Genomic DNA, 19,434 nt, shown 5'->3' on the forward strand with positions numbered 1-19,434 from the left:
TGCTTGGGTGTTGTTGCCCTTCTGCACTCTTTCCATTTTCCTCTCAGCTTGCGGCGCCACTGGGCTGTCCGGCACAGAGGGCGCACTGGAGGACAACTCATCATCCCGGGCAGCTGTAGCGTTCATCGGGCTCACTGCTATTGCGTCGATCGAAGCAAAGCCGCCTTCGAGATCAGACAAGTCTTCGGCAGCATCACTGAATGCAGCAGAATCATCGCTGTCTGTATCTTCGTCGATGGCTGCTAGCATTGGCGAACGCTCTTCAGGACTGTGCGTAAGTACAGGCTCAACGACGGTTGGTGCAGGTTGTTGTTCAATGGCGGCTGTTGTTGCTGAAGCGGCGCCAGCAGATTCGACTTCGGCCTCATTGTCACCATCCCAGCCACCGGGTAGAACGATTTCTGTTGAGCTTCTCGGCTTCTGAGACTGGTCTTGCTCTCCAAGACTCTTGAATTCTTCCGTGCCAGGAGTCGGGGGACTGAGGTTGATCTGCGGGACCAGCGTAGCGCTGTCCGGCTGGGCGAAATCGCGAATGATGGGCTCTGTTGAACTTGTCGGGCTGGTAGAGCTCTTCGGGCTTGACTCAACCTTCTCGATAGAGGGGACAATGTCCGTAGACAAGGGCGTGGGCTTGACTGCTGGAGCAGACTCCGCTGTATCATCACTCTCGTCACTCACGTAGCCAGCCGACTCCTTGCTCGTCACTTCAGGTGGTACTGGTTCCGATCCAGGCTTCGCAGCACCATTGGCGTTTTTCGGAATCCCGCCAATAGCATGGTCATTGCTAGCTTCATGCCTTTCTGGAGCCATTTCTGTGACCTTCTCAGCAAGAACGCGGTTCTTGCGCACGCTGCCAAAGCTCGGAAGAGCGGGTCTTGGCTTCATGAGTTCTTCATCGTCCAGATCGTCGAGCATTGGAGATCGATCTCGAGCCAGCATTTTGGGGCTGCTGGTCGCTGCTGTGGATGCCTCAATCTCATGCGGCTGCTCATCAAAGCTGACCCTGAACGACTTCTTCTTTTTCCCTGAAAATCCGTCTTGAGAAGCTGTATCAGAGGTCTCGCTTGGAGGCGACCTCGGCCCAGCGAAGCTAGCAAGTGGGGAATTCGTACGCACGGATGATGCAGGAGAGTGTGAATGCTTCAACGCAGGCTTTGCTGGTGAGATATCACGAGGCGGCGGATCGTGCTTGGTGACTGCAACGATGGGAGATGGCGAGAATCGTGCAGATCTCTGCGGGCTAGGCGATGTGGATATGTTACGACCACGGACGCTCGCAGTACCTCTTGACGGGACGTCGAGACTAGATGCTCTCTGGTGTGCAGTGCCGTTGGTCTTTGCAAATCCGCCTACAGCAGTTCCCGCGCCTGCGCCACGGAATTCCTCTGGTTCCTCACCAACCTGCTTTTGTAGAAGTTGCGATGATCGTGGACTGTTTGTGGCTGATAGAGGTGCAGGATTGCGAGGAGGCGGTTCGAGATCAGTGTTCAAAGCCCGTGTCGATTCTCTTGAGGCGGTTCTTGGTGGGGTCTGAGTGCCGGCGGGCGCTACAAGAGGTACTATCGTACGTGTATTGGGATCGTACTGCCCTGGCTTGAGCTGTGGTTGCTGAGGCAGTGTGGGCGGAGGCTCGATCTTGGGCTTCGGTCTGAGCCTAGGCACGAATGTTCTCGAGTTTGAATCATACACCATTACAGTCTCCATTGCTTGTGGAACAGGTCTTGTGCTGGCAGAAATGGCAGACCCTATCAATGCGGGTTGAGAAGAGCTACGCAGGTGAGAAGCTTGCGCAGACGATCCCGCATTGGCACGATGGACTGCTTGACCTGCGGCGGCTTGTATACGAGCCATCTTAGCTGCAGCTGCATCAACCTTAGGCTCCGAGCTGGAGCCTCCACGCACTGGCACAGGCACTGGCTCTGAGAACCATGCTCCAGTTCCGTGTGTATAGTGACTCTTATCTGCTGTAGGACTCGTAGGACTTTGTGGTGGTGATGCCATAGGACGTGAGAAGTTCACGTTCCGCGTGCTGTCAGAACGCTCGAGTTCTTCAGTGACATTCGACAATTGATTTCCTCGGCGCGTGGATATGGGCGGCGGTTGGCGGGCTCTGTCCATGCTCAATGTCCGTCCATTAAGACCAGTTGGCGAAGCTACGCGCTGCGGCGGAGGTTCGAGGCTCGATGACCGCTGCTGCTGGGACTGTGCAAGATTTCTGGGTATCGCAGGTACAGGAGGCACGTATGAGGTGGGAGATGCGGTGCCACTCGTGATGCTGTTGTTTCTCCCACCAGGCGAAGGCGATCTGAAGGTCCGCTCGGTCATTGAGCCTTGGCTATCTCTTCGCTGTAGGCCTCCACGCCCCTGCACACCCCGGCCCAAGATACTCCCACTTCCTATGGATGACTGCGATCCACGTCTGACCATGCGCTTAGTCTGTATGCTTCCGACGAGTTCCGGTGTCGTTGTCGCGGATCGCAGAGCCGCAGCAGCGGCAGCAGACGACAGTCCGCCATGGGAGGAGGCAGGTCGCTGTCCCGACACTGCGCTGGCGGCGGCGAGGGCGGCGGAGTTGGTGCTGGGAGTGGTGGGCTAGAGGGTATAAGTCAATACCGACCACGCACGGGATGTCCATATAGGTGTTTGCATGTAGCGGCTATAGGCATGGGTGTTAGACGTACTCTACTCGCACTGCTCCCGCGCCTTCGCGCTCCAAACAGTCCAGGCATGTTCAACACCAACGTGCGCCCAACTGCGCTCGCAAAGAGATAGAATGAAGTGTATGCGGACGACCGTTGAGCGATGGGAGGCGGATAGCTCCTGTTACCAGCGAATTCGGCAATGCATCATCAAAAGCCTAAATAATGAAGTCCTTCCGGAAAGCCATCAACAATGCGCCAACAATGGTATGGAGAAAGAATGTGTATGTATTGGTGGTGGTGGTGGTAGGAGTCCAATACCAAAGCTACCATGCGGGTCTATGGAGGTGTTGTAACTCAGCATGTGGGAAAGCACGAAGTCTGGTCTCTTCCATGCTTCCATGATCGCCTCACTCCTCGCACGGCCGATATGGTTACGCTGAAAGCTTCATCAGGAAAGGTGACCACTGACAAGGCGAGAGAGAAAGCGCGCACTAGAATACGGAACAAACTCTAGCCATGTCCAAGACCAATTGCATGCGGCATTGCTGAGCACCACAGCCTGTTTTTGGTGTTTGTGCCACCGCCAGGCCGACTACTGCACTATCCGTGGCTTCCGTTCCTGCCGCCACCTCTACGAGGTGGTTGCAAGCCACCTTATAATTTCCACTTTTTCGACAAGTTACATTATAATATAGGTAGATTGGCACCAAATCGAGCAAATAAGACCTGTAGAATATAATGAAGACCTCTATATATAATATAGACTATTAGGTAGTGTTATAGGTCTACTATATTGCTGTATTTGCTTACTATTCTTAGGCAATGCTAGGGAAACCGGCTATAGCGAGGAAACTAGCAATAGTAGTAACGACCTAATAGGCAAGTCGTACCTACTAGATAGACTACGCAGTAGTATAGTAGGCTATATATGCTGCTAGACAGGTATTAGCTTATCGTCGTTACTTAGTCTACTACTATAATCGCTGCTATCTATTATACTATTGTCTCTTCTAAACTGCTTTATTAAGCGCTTCTTAGCCGCCTGCCTTGCAGCAACTATAGCTTATTACTATCTACGCTCTTCTTTCTTATAAGTCTAAATAATAAGCTTATATAAGGGCTTAAGTAGACCTTCTTCTTTAGTATCCGGATTAATGTTACTACTAGGCTTACTACCGCAGGTAAGTACGTTATAGACGGAAACTATAGTCTTTTTAGCTCCGGCGATTTTAACTATTATACGTAGAATAGGAAAGACCTTAAGCGCTTCTAGTAATAGTAGCTCGGTTAGCTTATATGTCTTTACTAACTAACCGCTAGTAGACTATAGATTATAGCCTGTTTTACGCAATAGTTAGACCTTGACTTTCGTATTAGGACGACTATTAACGCTTATATTAAGAGCCTTGCGATAGCGCTTCTTATAGTTAGTCTATAACGTTCTCGAGCGCCTTGCCTTATCCCTAGCCTATTAAAGTGCTACTTGTTCGTCGTCAAACCTCTACTTCTTAATAGCCTTCCTTGCCTTCGAAGCATATAATAGACCGCTAGCAACAATAGGCCTTAAAGAGGCCTCTTCTCGTCGTTTACGTACTCGAGTTGCCGTCTCGGTTTAAGAGAGGTCGAAGGTTGCTTAGGCGGCTAATTAAGTATTAACCTTAGTATATATAAATAGCCGCCTAACTACCCCGGCGGATAGTAACGATAGGAGGCCTTCGAGCCTCTATTAGAGGAAGTTAGTATATCTTATAGTAGTCCGCACACTTATTAATCCGGTCTGGCTCTCTACTACTAGCTAAGGTACCTCTAGGTTATAGAGGCGTTAAGGAATAGTCGGCGAATAGTTATCTCCGCGGAGGTATTCTAGGCTTCCGACTAAGTCTATAACTTAGTCTATATAGTCGATAGTAAGCGCGTCTAATCGTTCGCACTTCTGCTAATATTGTATAGTATTACTAGCGTTGTATTCGAGCCTAAGGAACTCTATAGCGCGCTCCGGATCGTACGGAAAGAGACCTATCTTACGGAAAGAGGATTTAATACTACTCGGCTTAAAGGTGTTAGTTCGAATAGAGTCGATTGCGGCTATAAACTCGGTTACGCTAAACTGTGTATAACTAGTGCGTATAGCGTCTATTACAGCTTACTTATAATAGTGTTTAAATAGCTAGAATAGGACTATATCTAGTAGTTGAAGGAAGTGTAAAGTGTAAGCTAGTAGGCCGAAGACTACTATCTTGTAAGACTATGTAAATTCTAAGAACTCCTAGAAGTCGTAAGAGCTATAATTATCGCATATTAGTATACGCTATTAGTCCTAGTTAGCTATGTATCGTTTCGAATACTTGTGGAAGTGCTAAATATAGTAATAGGCCGAGTTGTCGTTTAAATACCTACTTTCTGTTATATTAACTAGGGTCGAGCCGGACAAGTTAGTAAACTATCGTTCTTATAACACCTTGCTAGTAGCGATTAATATAGGCGGTATATAGTTACCTACGGCATTAACTAATTTAATAGAGGTTATATGCTTCCGGTTAGTCTTAGACGCGCTCTAAGAGCGACGTTTTAGGTCTATTGTAACAACGTATTCCTTACCTCTAATACCAATCCGGAAACTAGTCTCGTCGAAGTTCTATATAAGACGTAGATTAGCAATCTTATAGTATGCTATTGTCTGTTATAGCCGTGTATACTATCGTCTTATCCGATTAGGTTTATAAGCCTCCTTCCTTGCTATTTCAATCGGCTTCTATAATACCTAGTAAAGCCTATATTCCTTTATAAACCTCTTCGTCTAGCGCCTATCGACTAAAGGTAGATTAAGTGGATCTATAGCATTGCGAAGAAGGATTTCGTTAGCAATGTAGTGTAATAGCCGTATAGGTATATCTAGGCCTATAACCTCGCGTCTACGGTAGTATTCGAGGAGGGCTGCTTGCTAAGTAGGCTTTATCTTTATATTTAGTAGCTGTCGCTTAGTTAGCGCACTACGACTACTACGACGACCTATAGCATTTAGATATCGAAAGCGAAGCTTCTAATAGCTAATATGCTCGTCGGTAGACTATTGTTTAATGTTAGGTACGTAATCGTCGTAGTCTTAGTAGAAGGATAGTATCTTATCTAAAACCGCCTAAATGCGGGCTTCTTCGTACGCGTATAGCGTTAGTTTAGCGATAGGGCGGCGTATACGCGCACTAGCGGTGTTATAGACTCGAGGCATTATTAGAAATTCGATAAGTACGTAGTAAAGCGATTAGGAAAGCGAAATAGTAGTTACAATAGTAGTATAGTTATATTGTAATGTAACTTGTCGAAAAAGTAGAAATTATAAGGTAGCTTGTAACTACCTCGTAGAGGTAGCGGTAGGAACGGAAGCTACGGATATTGCAGATCGACTCCTCTCGCCTCCTATAGCTTAGAATCTATCCAAATGCCTAGAACCACTATAATTAGTAGCATTGTAATCGCCTCGGCCTAGCCCGTAGTCTACCGTATAGCTCGGCAATACTTTGTTAACAATCGCGCTTAGACCTATTAGACCGAAAACCTTTTGCACTAAGTAACCTACACTATACTATAACATATATTAAGTTAACCGCTGCAACGTAACGATTCCGCTAGTACTAATATTTTCGCGATACGACGAGACGCTACCTTACTATCGCTAAAATAAGTCCCGCGACGCGTCCGATTAAAATAAACTAGCGACTAACAATACTAAAGATACTTAATACTACCTTAATTTAAGATAATACTATACTCTTTACGAAGCACTGCTAGGAGCTTAAGACATAGTTAAAGGGCGAGCCTAGAAAGAGACCGACTAAATTAGACGCGCTTTAGGTCCTAGATAAGCTACTCGAGTTTAGACTAAACTACGCGTCCTAAGTAAATAACTACGCGACGAACGATATTAGTACAATACTATATAACATTTATTCGCAGCTAGTTACTATAACGGCCGTAGGAAAGGAAATACTACAATATATAAGAATATACTCGCGAGGTAATATACTTATAATACGCGAATCTACCTAGGCAGTCCAAAAGGCGGTACTCTCTCTACGGAACTCTAACTTAGGCTATAGACAATAGTAAATAGAACCGGCGACAGTCTATACCCTTAGGATTAAAATACCTAACCTATTAGTATAGAAGGCACTAAGAATAGCAGACTAGGAGCCTTTCCGAATGCTCTCTCTAATTAACGAGAACGCGAGAAACTAAGGCGTTTAGGTGCAAGTTAGCGCCGCTAAACAACTCCTATTAGGAGACCTCGAACTACACTTTAACGGCTATATAGAGAGAGAGCAATTTATTAGGCAATCCGCACTATTCCTAAATAAACTAGGCTTAGGAACTACTATTATTACCTAAACATACCCTCTAGTCGTCTACGGCATACTAATACGCACAATTAGCATATATACCGCGGGTAAACAGAAAGCTATTAAGGAAATCTTACTCTAAAACAGCTTATTAATTCCGAACAAAGCAATTACCTATATCGGATAGCTAGTAAAGAACAGAGCGGCTACTAAACTAACGTCGTCGATTCTACTACATTTTACGAGGGCATCTAACGCCAATAAGATACTAGAACGAGGCATGCGTTAGTATAGTAGCCTATATATCGCCGAGATCTTCGAATCTAGCGCTAGAATTTAGTAGTACTTTAAATGCTAACTATACGGTTATATTAGAACCTAGTACCGTATACTAGATCGATGCCCGCTCTATACTAGGCTATATAAGAAGGAGGCGTACCTACTAGGCATACTACTATACTATGCACTATATAAAGGTATATATATAGCATTTAGCGAGGGCTGCCCCGAGAGGAGGAAGGCAAAAGCAAAGGCAGTAGGGACGCGAGAACACCGTATAAGGTTTAATATCCCTATAGAGGAACAACTAATAGAGCGATAGGGCATTCGAGTAGCAATATAAGTAGGCGAGCCGCGAGACCCAGAAAACAGCTAAGCTAAAATACTAGAGGCATAATTAAAACAAACTAGCCGCATTACGCCCTTTAATACGGATCTATAAAGCGATAAGGACCTACCGGAGAGGCCCTATTCGGACTTAGGTAAACAACGCGTCCTACGCGTCCTAGAACCTAGCGGTAGTATAGCAAAAGCAATAGCTGCCGCACTAAGCGCTAAAGCAAATTTAGTGTCTTCTTCGCTTACGCCCGCCGCCCTAATACCTTGCCTAGATAGAGTCCCCTCTAGGTAGAACTAGGTTAAAGTGTTCGCCGACCTAGATACCTACTAGGAATACCCGCTAACTACTATACTATTATTACCGTAGAAAAACACACCGCTCTCTCCGCTTAAAAACTTAGCGCTCTACATTAAAGAGCTAAAGTTAAAAGCTAGAGAGGTTGAGGCCCTACTATAGGCCGAACAAGCTAGGGAGCGCGCTAAGGCGAGGAAACGAAAGCAACTAGTTAAGGAAGATATAACCTAACTCTACGCTAACGGCTAGCAATCTAGCGCGGACTCTAGTATAGGAGACTTAATTAGCGACCTCGAGCAGCTAAAAATACTCGAATAAGGACGAGGTAAGCGAATCAAAATCCTTACGCAAAGCGGCTAATAGGTAGCCGCTAAAATTGCTAAGAAGAAGGCTAAAAGCCTTAAGCGGAAACGCGCCTCTAAACGTAACTTAGAGAGCGACAAAGAGAACTAACTAAAGCGGGTTACTCGCCGCTTAACTATAGCGCTAATTTAAGTATTACCGCAAAAAGTGCTAACTAAAGACGAATAGATGCTCTAACCGGTATAGGGGGACCCTATAGCTATAAATGATAGCGATACGAGTTCGAGCGAGGCGGGAACTAGCGGTAGCAGCAGCGACGAGTCTTAAGATATACTATTTCAACCGGACAGCTACGATAACGTCCGAGACCGGTAGACCTACCGCCGCCTAAAATATTACATATCCTATAATATAACGTAGCCGGCAGCCTCTACCGAATAGCAGCTCTCTTTAATAGCCCTTAGATATACAAATACGACATTATAGCTATATAAGAACCCTACCTAAATCGGCAAAACGAGGGCTATATGCTTACGTACTATCTATAGCAGGGTCTCTTCTAGTTACTCTTCGCCGGCAAGCTAGATACGAGGGTAGCTATATTTATTACTAAACGATAGGATACGAGTAAATAGATAACGCACCTAACCGAGGAATACGTTTATAAAATCACAGTCCGGTTAGGCTAGCAAACACTTACTATAATTAATGCCTACTAGCCGCTAATCGATAACGACTCTACGGTTATCTAGTACCTCGTAATATATATTACGCTATATACTATCCTAGTTGGCGATTTTAATATATACTATTAAAGATAGATGCCGGATAAACTAAACAACGCCCGAGGCAGGCAACTAAACTAAATAGCTAATAACTGCCGGCTAGTATAGGTAGTACCTATAGGGCAGACAACGCGAATTAATCTAAGGGACGGCGGGGCATTAACGTTAGACCTAGTATTCTATTTACTAACAATTACATACCGTAGCCTCTTAGTTAGCACCGAACACGACTAGGACTCCGACTACCTACTAATTAAATCTACCTTCGCCTTCGCGAGCCTGCCGGCGATGCTATATAAAGAGCCGAGGCGGAAGTAGAAACAAACCGATATTTACGCCCTCTCCGCCTACCTACGCTAACTCTAAGTACCGAGTATAGAAGAACTCGATACCCCCGAACGACTCGATAAATATATAATTAGGCTATAAGCGATTCTTTACTAGGCTATTAAAGAAGCAGTACTAATAGCCCGCTATATAGAGAGTAGCCCGGTAGAACAAAGACTAGCTAGACCTCTAAATTCTTAATACTACGACGAGAGACTAGGCAACTTAAAAGGCGCCTTAGGCGCTATTAGATTACTAGCGGACCGGAATACGAAAGGTACTAAGAACTATACGGCGAATACAAACGACAACTCCGCGCGTAGAAGAGAGACTAATTTAGGTAGGATATAGCGGCCTACGACAATAACCTCCTACGACTCTAGCGAGTAATTAAGTAGAAATCTAACTAGGGGTGCCCGCGGACCTCTTACTTCCCGACAATATAACATAATAGTTATTTAATTACATCTAGCTACGATAAAGCAAAGCTCCTTAAATTAGCCTTCTTCCTAGCGTAGAGACAGGCCGACTTAGCCGATATTACACTAAATTTTGAGTATCTAGAGCCTATTTAATACCTACCGATTACGCTATACGAGGTTGCCCTAGCGGTAAGGAAGATAGCTACTAGGAAGGCCCTAGGACTAGACGGCATTCTAGCGGAGATTATTAAAAGGGCATTAATGCACCTATTACTATTCGAAGATAACTAGGTAGACTTAGACGACGAGAGTAGCGAGAGTAGTAACTATACTACCGCTAGTAGTAGCGAAGATATAGGTACGGATAGTACTACTAACTCTACGGCGAGAGCCTGCTACTAGAGCAAGAATAATAAAGACGACTTAGGGCCTACGCCCTTCTATATATATATTACGGCATTGTTTAATGCATCCCTCTAAGTCGGCTACTACCTATAAGCGCTCCGAATATTAACGATAGTAGCCCTTTAGAAGCCCGGCAAAGACCTAGCAATACCGAAGGGATACCGTCTAATCGTACTACTTAATACGATTAGTAAATGCCTCGAAAGCATTATCGCCGAACGACTATACTAGGCATTCGAAACCTAAGGCATCCTACCGACTAGCTACTTTAGCAGACGAAAAGGCTATATAACGGACGAGGCACTCTATACCCTTATTAAACCGATAGCAGATATATAGCAGCAAGGCGGCTACGCCTTAGCCCTAGCACTCGACATCTCCGGCGCATTTAACTACGTCTTACATTAAAGACTACTCTATAATATACGTAGGAGACAACTTAGTAGTAAACTAGCCGAATAGATATAGAGCTTTCTTACCGGCTATAGAACGAAACTCCGGCTATCTAATATTATAGCTCTAGAGGCGGAAGTTACCGTTAGAATACTATAAGGTTTACTACTCTCGCTACCGCTCTTTATAATCTTTAACGCAGACTTAGTAGAACAGACGAGCTAGGTAGAAAACAATACATTAGTCGCCTAGATCGACGATATTATAATGCTAGTTACTAGACCTACGGTAGAGGTAGTAGAGAACACTATAAAACGACTAGTTACGATTTGCGAACGTTAGTTAGTATAATACGTAGCGATATTCGCGCCGGCTAAATTCTAATTAATTTACTTTTACCTACCTAGCTCTCGTTACTAGACAGCACGTACGACTGCTTTTACTATTACATTTTAAGGCACTACAATTCAACCCTTAGAGGCAGTTAAGATACTAGGAGTTACCCTAGACTCGAGGCTTACCTTCGTAGTATACCGAAAAGACATTAAAACGAAGGCCGCGAAGAAGACTAATATACTCGCTATACTTAACAAGTTATCGTAGGGGGCCTTACTAACCTTAGTCCGTAGAGCCTACCTAGCGATTATCCGACTACTGCTAGTATACGGCGCATTAGTCTAGTACCGGCTAGGCACGGCGGATACAAAGAAGGCGACTAAACTTATTAACGCTATTTAGTATACAGCCGCCTGCTAAATAGCGAGAGCCTTTAAAACTATATTATAGGCAGCGCTTTATACTGAGCTATATATCGAACTAGCTAAGGTATACCTTTAATTAGTCTACCTTAGGACATTTATTCAAATAGCTAGCCGCCTATATAGTACAAACTTAATTAATAGAGCGAACGCCGACACCCGCCGTAAGTAGATTATACTACTAGCATTCTACAAATAGACCTACCTCGTAGCAGGTAGCTAACTACTACTCCAAATTTAATAGGTCTTCGTTAATATACTATAGGGTAAATACCTAAATACGAAGGTGCTAGAGGACACCGAGGAGGCTATTAGGATACACAACGAAACAACTCGCATACCGGGCATTTATATTTATATAGACGGGTTACTTAAGGAAGACAAGAAGGGCAACTGCAAGCTAGGCTGCTTAGCAGTATCCCTTAACGGCCGAGTCTACGAATCCCGCCTACTAGGAACAGCAACTTTCTCTTTATCCTTCTACGTAGAAGTATACGGCCTACTACTAGCCCTCTAATTAATTATTTACTACGGGCTTATCGAGCTAGCCTATATTTATATAGATAACCGAGGACTAGCACAGCGGATTAGCGACACTAGCGCTAACACCGCTTAGGATGCTATTAAACAGTTCTATAAACTCCGACCCTATATACTATACCCTATCTCTATTTAATAGATACCTAGCTACTCGGGCATACTAGGCAATGAATTAGTAGATAAGCTCGCTACCGAAGCGGCAGACCGGGCTAAAGCAATTTACTCTTCGCTAACGAACGATAGCAAATAGGCTAAAGGCTAAATCGACATCTTTCTAAAAGACTAGTAGCAACAATACTAGATAGAAGGCACTATAGGCCGCGGAGTCTACCGGATCTAACTAACAATTACTAAAGACGTCCTTTAAAGATACAACTAGGCTAGCCGCCCGATAGGAAGCATTATTACCTAGATAAGGACCAGAAAGATAGCGCTTAACTAATACCTCTACGGTATTAGCGCAGTAGGCAGCCTATTCTGCGGCCTCTATATTAACGACGAAGGATACGACCTATAAAGACAAACACCCGCCTATATCCTGCTCGAATGCCTAAGACTAACTAAAGATAGAGACAATATATAGGCAGCCCTCGGTAAACGAATTACTAATATCAACCTCCTTCTTAGTAACCTAGCGATAGTATAATAGGCAGCCCTATTATTACTAAAGGCGAAAGTCTTATAGCAATTTAGGGTAATCGATCCGGGGCTCGTAGAATCTAAGTATAGCGACCTAATCTAAAAGCAAGAAGTAGCATTAAATTCTAAGAAGGAAGCTAAAGCCGCGAAGAAAGCAGCGAAACAGGACCGCTAGGCTCGGATAAAATAGCGATATGCAGAGGCTGCTATACGGGTAACTATATAGTATTACCGGGTTACAGTTAAGCAGTATATAGTATTTATATATAAAGAGCGTGCTACCGCTCTAAGCTAACGCTACGTAAGTAGCTCTACGAAAGATATCCGCCTAGACCGTTAAGCTACCGCTAATCCTAGCTAAAGCATACTATAAAAAAGGGACGAGGGACTATAACCGAACGGTTAAGCAAACACGAAGCCGCTAGAGGAACTACCTACCGTTATAGGTCGCGGAAGGGCTTACGGACTTATAGTAACAAGAATTAAAGTCTGAACTCGGGACACCTACTTAGGCGAACCGAAACATTAATTCGGCCCCTAATAGCGCTATACACGCCTTCTAGAGCGTACTATACGCTAACGAACCTAGCGAGTACCTAAGCATGTCTACAGCTCTCAGTCATGAAAATCGCAGACACAAAGATTCTTCAACAGAGCAATGGTATATATACATCGAGCCAAGTCATGCTACCAATCTGACGCCACAACTCAAGCCTCAGCCCATTCAAAATTCATAGCTCATACATTTGAAGAGCTTCTTCTTCTTCTCCAACAACAACAACAACAATCCAGCCCATCATTCTCCAAACAACTATATCTAAGAACTTCATCCCATTATTCACTCTTCCGTCCAATGCTTACCACCAATACATTCCAATTCCGCATGCTCGGCAGGCTCTCGTTTAAAAATATCCTTCATAGCGAACTTAAACCGCTTTCCAAAGCCTCTAGTCTCAAAATTCTCGCTGCTAGAATGGCTTGGCTTGGCAGAGTGTTTGCGGCGCTTGTATGTTTCTTCGCCGTGAGCCATGGTCCCTTGAAGGCCGATCTTCGGTGCGGTGGGCCTTCCAGTGGTCTCTTGAGATGTCTGGGTTATTGATGGTGGCTTGGAGATCCGAGCTAAGGTGTCCGGAGGTGGAGATGGTGTTTTGATGAATGCTGGGGGTTGTGAGGCGGTTTTTGGCCCGTTGGATATGTGGAGTGGTGTCTCATATGGCAGGGCTGCGGTGGGATGGCCGAACACAGGAGCAGTCTGAGGAGTGGATTTCTTGGATCGGTATGGGCCCGTTGCTAGATCGGGCTTCAGAAACGTCTCCAGTTCATTCGATGCCAGAGCCTTAGAGCCGAGATGAGGTACTTGCACCATATGGACCACTCTATTCTGGTCCCATGGTGCTAATGACTCTGCGTTGTGTTCGTCGCAGCTGGCCTCGTCCTCAATGGGAGTGACCGACCTCTCTCGCTCGATAGCAATAGGCATGATGTGAGCTGAGCTTTCCCGTTGTACTGATGTCAATAATAGAAGGGTGGGTCTGAAGCTGAGGCTGCGAAACGCGGCCGCTATACGTTGACCTCCTTCAAGTTGATGCAGATGCTCAAGTCCAAGAGTGATCCAGCAAAGCGACGGTCGTTATTCTGCCGTAGCTGTCGTCACAAGCAAGAAAGGAAAGTAGGAACAATAGACAAAACGCAAAAGTCGAAAAGAATCAAGAAGGTCAGCATCGAAGCAATGTGACAAAGGAAATGCTGGCCGGTACGAGGTCACGCTATGGTGTGTTTGAGACCTGCCATCAAGGCTGGAGCACGCGACCTAGGTCGTTCAAGCGCCTGGCCGAAGGTAAGGTGGAGGCATCGTCACCAACTCCATGCATAAGCTCTGGCCCTCAACCATTGACGCTCGTGGATGCATAGTATCTCCCAAGTCAGGTCCTGGTAAGCTGTTTCAGTAGTGCAAACTGTGCCACACGGTCTCAAACTTGTTCCTAGATCCATTGGCGGTTCGTCGTTGGATCTTGAAGGGCGAACATAGGGCCAATGCCGTTAGGAAAAGACCATCGTGCAATCGATAGTTGCCGTACATTGCCCGGCACGTCTTGCTGCTCATTGAACACAGCACGCGCGCGACTTCAATGTAAAGAGGCGCTACAAAGCAGACCGGTGCCTCATCTCAAATGACGAATATAGACTGAGTTAACACCATATGAGGTTGAAGTCCGTTCTCATTGGCCTCGCTTGGGTAGCCATTGTAGGCAGGTAAGGGTACGGGCGGTTAGAGGTGAGGCCACGCATTTGCAGATCTTATAAGCACAAGTACCGCGATTCGCTCGGAATCGGATGGAGATATGGCGAGCGTCTGCTCAGACATCTTGCGTGATGTCTTATGCTGTGGTTGTGAGGTTGATGCAGGAGTGAGGAAGGAACGTGAAGTCTAGACTCGGTCTGTCGATTTCTTGGCACGGACTTCAACTGATCGGCTTCGACTTGAACTGCCATCATAGCTCCTTCCACACAGGTCAGCCTCGCAGAACACGCCCATAGCCAGTCGCCGCATTCCACGCGTACAAGATAACCTCGCCATCACCGCCATGCGAGCTTAATGCCAATGGCAACACGTTCGCACCGCACGCGCCGTCAACAACATCCGAGTAGACTGTGCAAAAGACCTGGGCTGTACACTTGTCACACCGGTACTGCCTTGGATTGCGATCGAGGGCTTACTTCGAGAAGAGCTGTGGTTCAAATAGATAACTGAAAGAGAGTCTCGAGCATGGGCGCCGCAGGAGTTCTACTCGTTCAACAAAAGGCGCTCTAGATGGTGGCCCTTCGCGATATGAACGACTGACAAGCAAAGCTGGGCCAAGTCATGCTCACCTTCCACTGAAAAACGAGAAGAAGCAGATCGCTCCCCAACAGGCTCTTAGCCCGATCATTTGGATAAATCGCCAAGTCATCCTCTAGGAGCCCAGGCTTTCGCTGAGCCTTGTTAACCACCAGCACACATCAGCACATGACGCAAAACAGGTGGGTGAACGGGCTTCAAGCAGCATGTCGGCAAGCACGGGGAAAGTGACCGACCGTGATGCAACTTCTTCAAGCTGCGACCACATGCAGCTGAAATCCTTGTGCCTCTGATATTCCTGAACCCGCGCTGAAAATACATCATGTCCTGCTTGCTTATACGCGTCTAACTTGCGTGCTCACTGGTGGCAAAGCTGAGTCGTCTTGGCTATCCAAATCTGCGAATTGGCTTGCAGCGAAACTTGCGAGCCCTACGAGAGCACGGTTCCTGCCCTGCAAAGTGGCCGAAAGGAGTCCAGCGTCTTGTGCGCGACGCGTAAACCTCTGCAAAAGACAAGTTCTCGACAGTTCCTATGAACGAACATCTCAACCTCGCACTCCTCTATCTCGAGCTTCCTGTTGCAATTCCTAGCACGATGGAAGCCGTCGCCTACAGCGATACGATCGATGAGACAGTCTCATCACTGATCAATATGCGCCAACTCTGGCATACCGGCGCTCGTACGTAACGCTCGCAGAAATCCAGAATTTTGAAGCTGGGATTTCAAATACCACTGAATCACTTTCCATGATCATGTTATACTTAGATTCGGGGATCATGACGTGGCCAGTATCATAATCTTCGTACGCAAGGTCATCAAGAATACAGATCAGCCTCGAGAAAATGTCATGTCTCTGACCATCGTTCTTCATATACAAAGAGCAACACGACTCAATCCCTCGGGATCGGGACCCCACAGCTGTATGCACAATCAGCCGAAGTGCTGTCTGCGTGATGCGATTGGTCAGAGCTGAGAGTGCCCAGAAAACAGGAAGCTCCATGTCACACCTCCACAGCTTTCCACTGGGCGCTTAATCCTTCATTCGCCTTGGCTGCTTCCTTCGTCGCGCGACCACAAGGGCCAGAAGTGTATTATTCCAATCACGCCCACTGCAACGAGAATCCATCCCATCTCTAGGGCAGCCCCATGTGCGCTCAGCCCAGTGGACACGCAGTGTCGTGCCAAGTCACTCTTGTGGCAGGGAGACTCGCGGAACTATGCACGCCTCTCACGAGTCTGCTTGACGCTAGGTCACCTTCTGGTCGCCTCTATATGCAAAGGGAGTCTCGGTAAGCTGTATCTCACATCTTTCCACGCAGATCTAGTCTTCGGCACTCTCTGTTGAAGATCTGAGCTCGATTCTTTTCATTCTTCAACTTCATAATCGCACTCGCGACCAGGACGATCACGACCACTCCAATCCGCGTCTCCTTCGCGCTGGACGCCGCGCTGGCACGAAGCCTCGAATTGGCGCCACGATGTTCGGAATAACTTCAGTGTTCACAATCGCGATAGTAGCGCTATCAGGCCTAGCAAGAGCACATACCGTAATCACATATCCGGGATGGAGAGGGAATAACCTGCACACGAATGGCACAGCGCCGCAATTCAATCCTGCGACAATTGGAATTGATCACAACGATAATGGCACTTGGGGCTATCCATTCGGCATGCAGTGGATGTATCCTTGTAAGTGAACAAGACATCAGCAGGCGACATGGCTCGTCTAATATATGGCAGGCGGAGGCATGGGACTGACAACCAACCGAACTCGCTGGCCTGTCGGAGGTGGAGCTTTATCAGTACAGCCCGGATGGTTCCCAGGACATTCAAAGGCATTCTTCTATGTCAACATTGGTATTCAAGAGGAAGGACAGATGGCGCCGCCCAACTACTCGCACCCAGTCGTGCCGCCATTTGAAGTGACAGGACCAAGCAACAGCCAGTATCCAGGACAATTCTGTTTGCCTCAAGTGCGCATGCCGGCCAACGTATCCTTATCGCCTGGCCAGAACATCACGATTCAAGTGATCGAAACAGCGCAGCACGGAGCCGCTCTATACAGTGTATGTGTTCCGTAATCTTCTTTAGGATAAATCAGCTACTTTAGGATAAATCAGCTACTGACAAGCATTAGTGTGTGGACGTGACTCTGGAAGAAAACGGAAGCCCACAAGTCGAAGAAGTCACGCCACAAAACTGCTACAACTCCTCAAATCTCGGCTTCCAGCAAGTCTTCACGACGGAAGCGCTTACCGCAGGAGCATCCTCCTTAGCAGCACCATCAACGGTCCTCGCATTGACAGTCATGGTCGCAACGGCTCTTTTCACCCTATCATAGACCTCAGAACCGAAAAATTTCACGACGCAGACGACCATCGATTCCAGAATTCTTTGTGCATATTACGGCGAGACTTTGTGAGAACTAGAGGCAGGCAGGAATTTCTCCACCAGATGATATCCAAGGGGAAGGCGGGCAATTACAATTTACCGGCGTTTATTGTGAAGTTAATGTGTAAAAGCGCTGCTTTGGAAGCGCTTCACATTGCCGGCTTGGCAGCATGAACATGAGAAATGGAGAGTCACAAATCACTTACTTATCCACTTTTCGTCCAGAATACCTGACTATGACTGTTTTAGAGTGTTGTTTTGCTTGCCTAAAGATGGTAGAGAGAGAGCCCTGGTGAGCTTGTTCCATAACGCGGCTGAGAATGGCCGCAAATCAACTGGACCAATTACAGCCGAGCTGTGATCTACGGCCACGAGAATGAGCAAGGCAGCCCCAATGAAGCGGCCACTCCGGTAGTCAGTGACGAAAAGAAGACACCTGACAGTCCAAAAGTCCAGGAGGAACCTGAGATTGAGCTTCCAGTCCAAACTGAGAAGAAGTCGTACCTTGACAAGATCAAGCTTATCCGAAAAGTCGATCTTAAGAAAGAGAACCATTTGGCCGGGATGGCTTGGCGACCACTGGTATTCATGACCTTCCCAGTTATCTTCTATGCGGGATTCTCGTACGGTTCCAACCTCTGCTGGTTCAATGTGCTGAACGCAACATCCTCACTCGTGCTCGCCAACTCTCCTTACAACTTCTCGCCGAGCATGGTTGGCGTCACCTACGTATCTCCTTTGGTCGGCACAGCCATTGCAAGTGCTTATACTGGCTGGGTGGGTGATAAAGTGCTAATTGCACTCGCGAGGCGAAACAAAGGTATCCTTGAGCCAGAGCACCGCCTGTGGTTATTTTTGCCGCACACGCTGCTTTTGCCTTTTGCCTTAATCTTATGGGGCGTCGGCGCTGCCCACCACATCCACTGGTTCGGGTGCGTATTTGCAATGGGCGTCATTGCTCTCACAAACGTCATCGGCCTCCAGCTCTCGATCTCATATTGCATTGACAGCTACAAGGATCTCGGCGCAGAAGCCATTGTGACAGTCATCCTCGTGCGAAACACTATGTCGTTTGCTGTCAATTACGGAACCACTCCTTGGGTGACGAATATGGGTCTTCGGAATGCCTTCATTTTGGCAGCATTCGTGGGAATGGCTCAGAGTGCATCGCTCCTGGTCATGGTCAAGTATGGCAACACTCCGCGTAGGAGCAAAGGACCGAGATATGTCAAATATGTGGAGCAGATGGCGAGTGCTGGTGTTGTTCATTAGTCGGGAGACATAGTCACGCGTCCAAAACAGAGGAGAAGTACACCTATGTTTCTGTGGATCAGTTCGGATTCCTAAAAATTCCTAAGTCGAGATCCGAGCACGCAACCTGACAACCTCAGTGCTCTCTTTGATCATGCATTCCCTCTCTCCCACGCTGATCCATCAGGTGAAGATGGCGCTAAGTGGTGTCCTGCATGATGGCGGGCTGCTGCTGTGAAAACAGAGTGACCACGACCAAATGCATAATGAACATGGAGTTTCATCAACGGATAGTTCTAGGGGTTTGTACGGAAAGTGAGACTCACAATGGGATTTTGAATTTGGGATTCGACCTTGTACGGGAGTCGATGCGATGAAGTGATCGGGTAGGATAATGGAGATTGATGCTGCATGCTCGCGGCGATGCTAGCAGTAGATTCCATTACGGAATACGATATTACTAAAAAGGTGGTCAATAAATAGATTGACTG

General features: G+C 46.7%; 3 protein-coding genes across 3 annotated transcripts; 2 read left to right on the forward strand and 1 right to left on the reverse strand.

The window, feature by feature from the left end:
- Positions 1 to 13,229: 13,229 nt before the first annotated feature.
- MYCFIDRAFT_211053 (uncharacterized protein) lies at positions 13,230 to 14,014 on the reverse strand. The gene has a single exon (XM_007927409.1). The coding sequence runs from the start codon at positions 13,939 to 13,941 to the stop codon at positions 13,300 to 13,302; it is 642 nt and encodes a 213-aa protein (XP_007925600.1). The 5' UTR covers positions 13,942 to 14,014; the 3' UTR covers positions 13,230 to 13,299.
- A 2,605-nt stretch (positions 14,015 to 16,619) lies between these two features.
- On the forward strand, positions 16,620 to 17,887 carry MYCFIDRAFT_53206 (uncharacterized protein). Its single transcript, XM_007926101.1, has 3 exons — positions 16,620 to 16,990; positions 17,042 to 17,367; positions 17,439 to 17,887. Exons 1-3 carry the CDS (start codon positions 16,780 to 16,782, stop codon positions 17,640 to 17,642), a joined length of 741 nt encoding a protein of 246 aa, XP_007924292.1. The 5' UTR covers positions 16,620 to 16,779; the 3' UTR covers positions 17,643 to 17,887.
- Positions 17,888 to 17,964: 77 nt separating this feature from the next.
- MYCFIDRAFT_195975 (uncharacterized protein) lies at positions 17,965 to 18,964 on the forward strand (the record flags this gene model as incomplete). Its single annotated transcript, XM_007927410.1, has 2 exons — positions 17,965 to 17,984; positions 18,043 to 18,964. The coding sequence occupies 2 exons, from the start codon at positions 17,965 to 17,967 to the stop codon at positions 18,962 to 18,964; spliced, it is 942 nt and encodes a 313-aa protein (XP_007925601.1).
- Between the last annotated feature and the right edge of the window lie 470 nt (positions 18,965 to 19,434).

Source organism: Pseudocercospora fijiensis, assembly GCF_000340215.1.
Source record: "Pseudocercospora fijiensis CIRAD86 unplaced genomic scaffold MYCFIscaffold_3, whole genome shotgun sequence".
Classification (NCBI taxonomy): Eukaryota; Fungi; Ascomycota; class Dothideomycetes; order Mycosphaerellales; family Mycosphaerellaceae; genus Pseudocercospora; species Pseudocercospora fijiensis.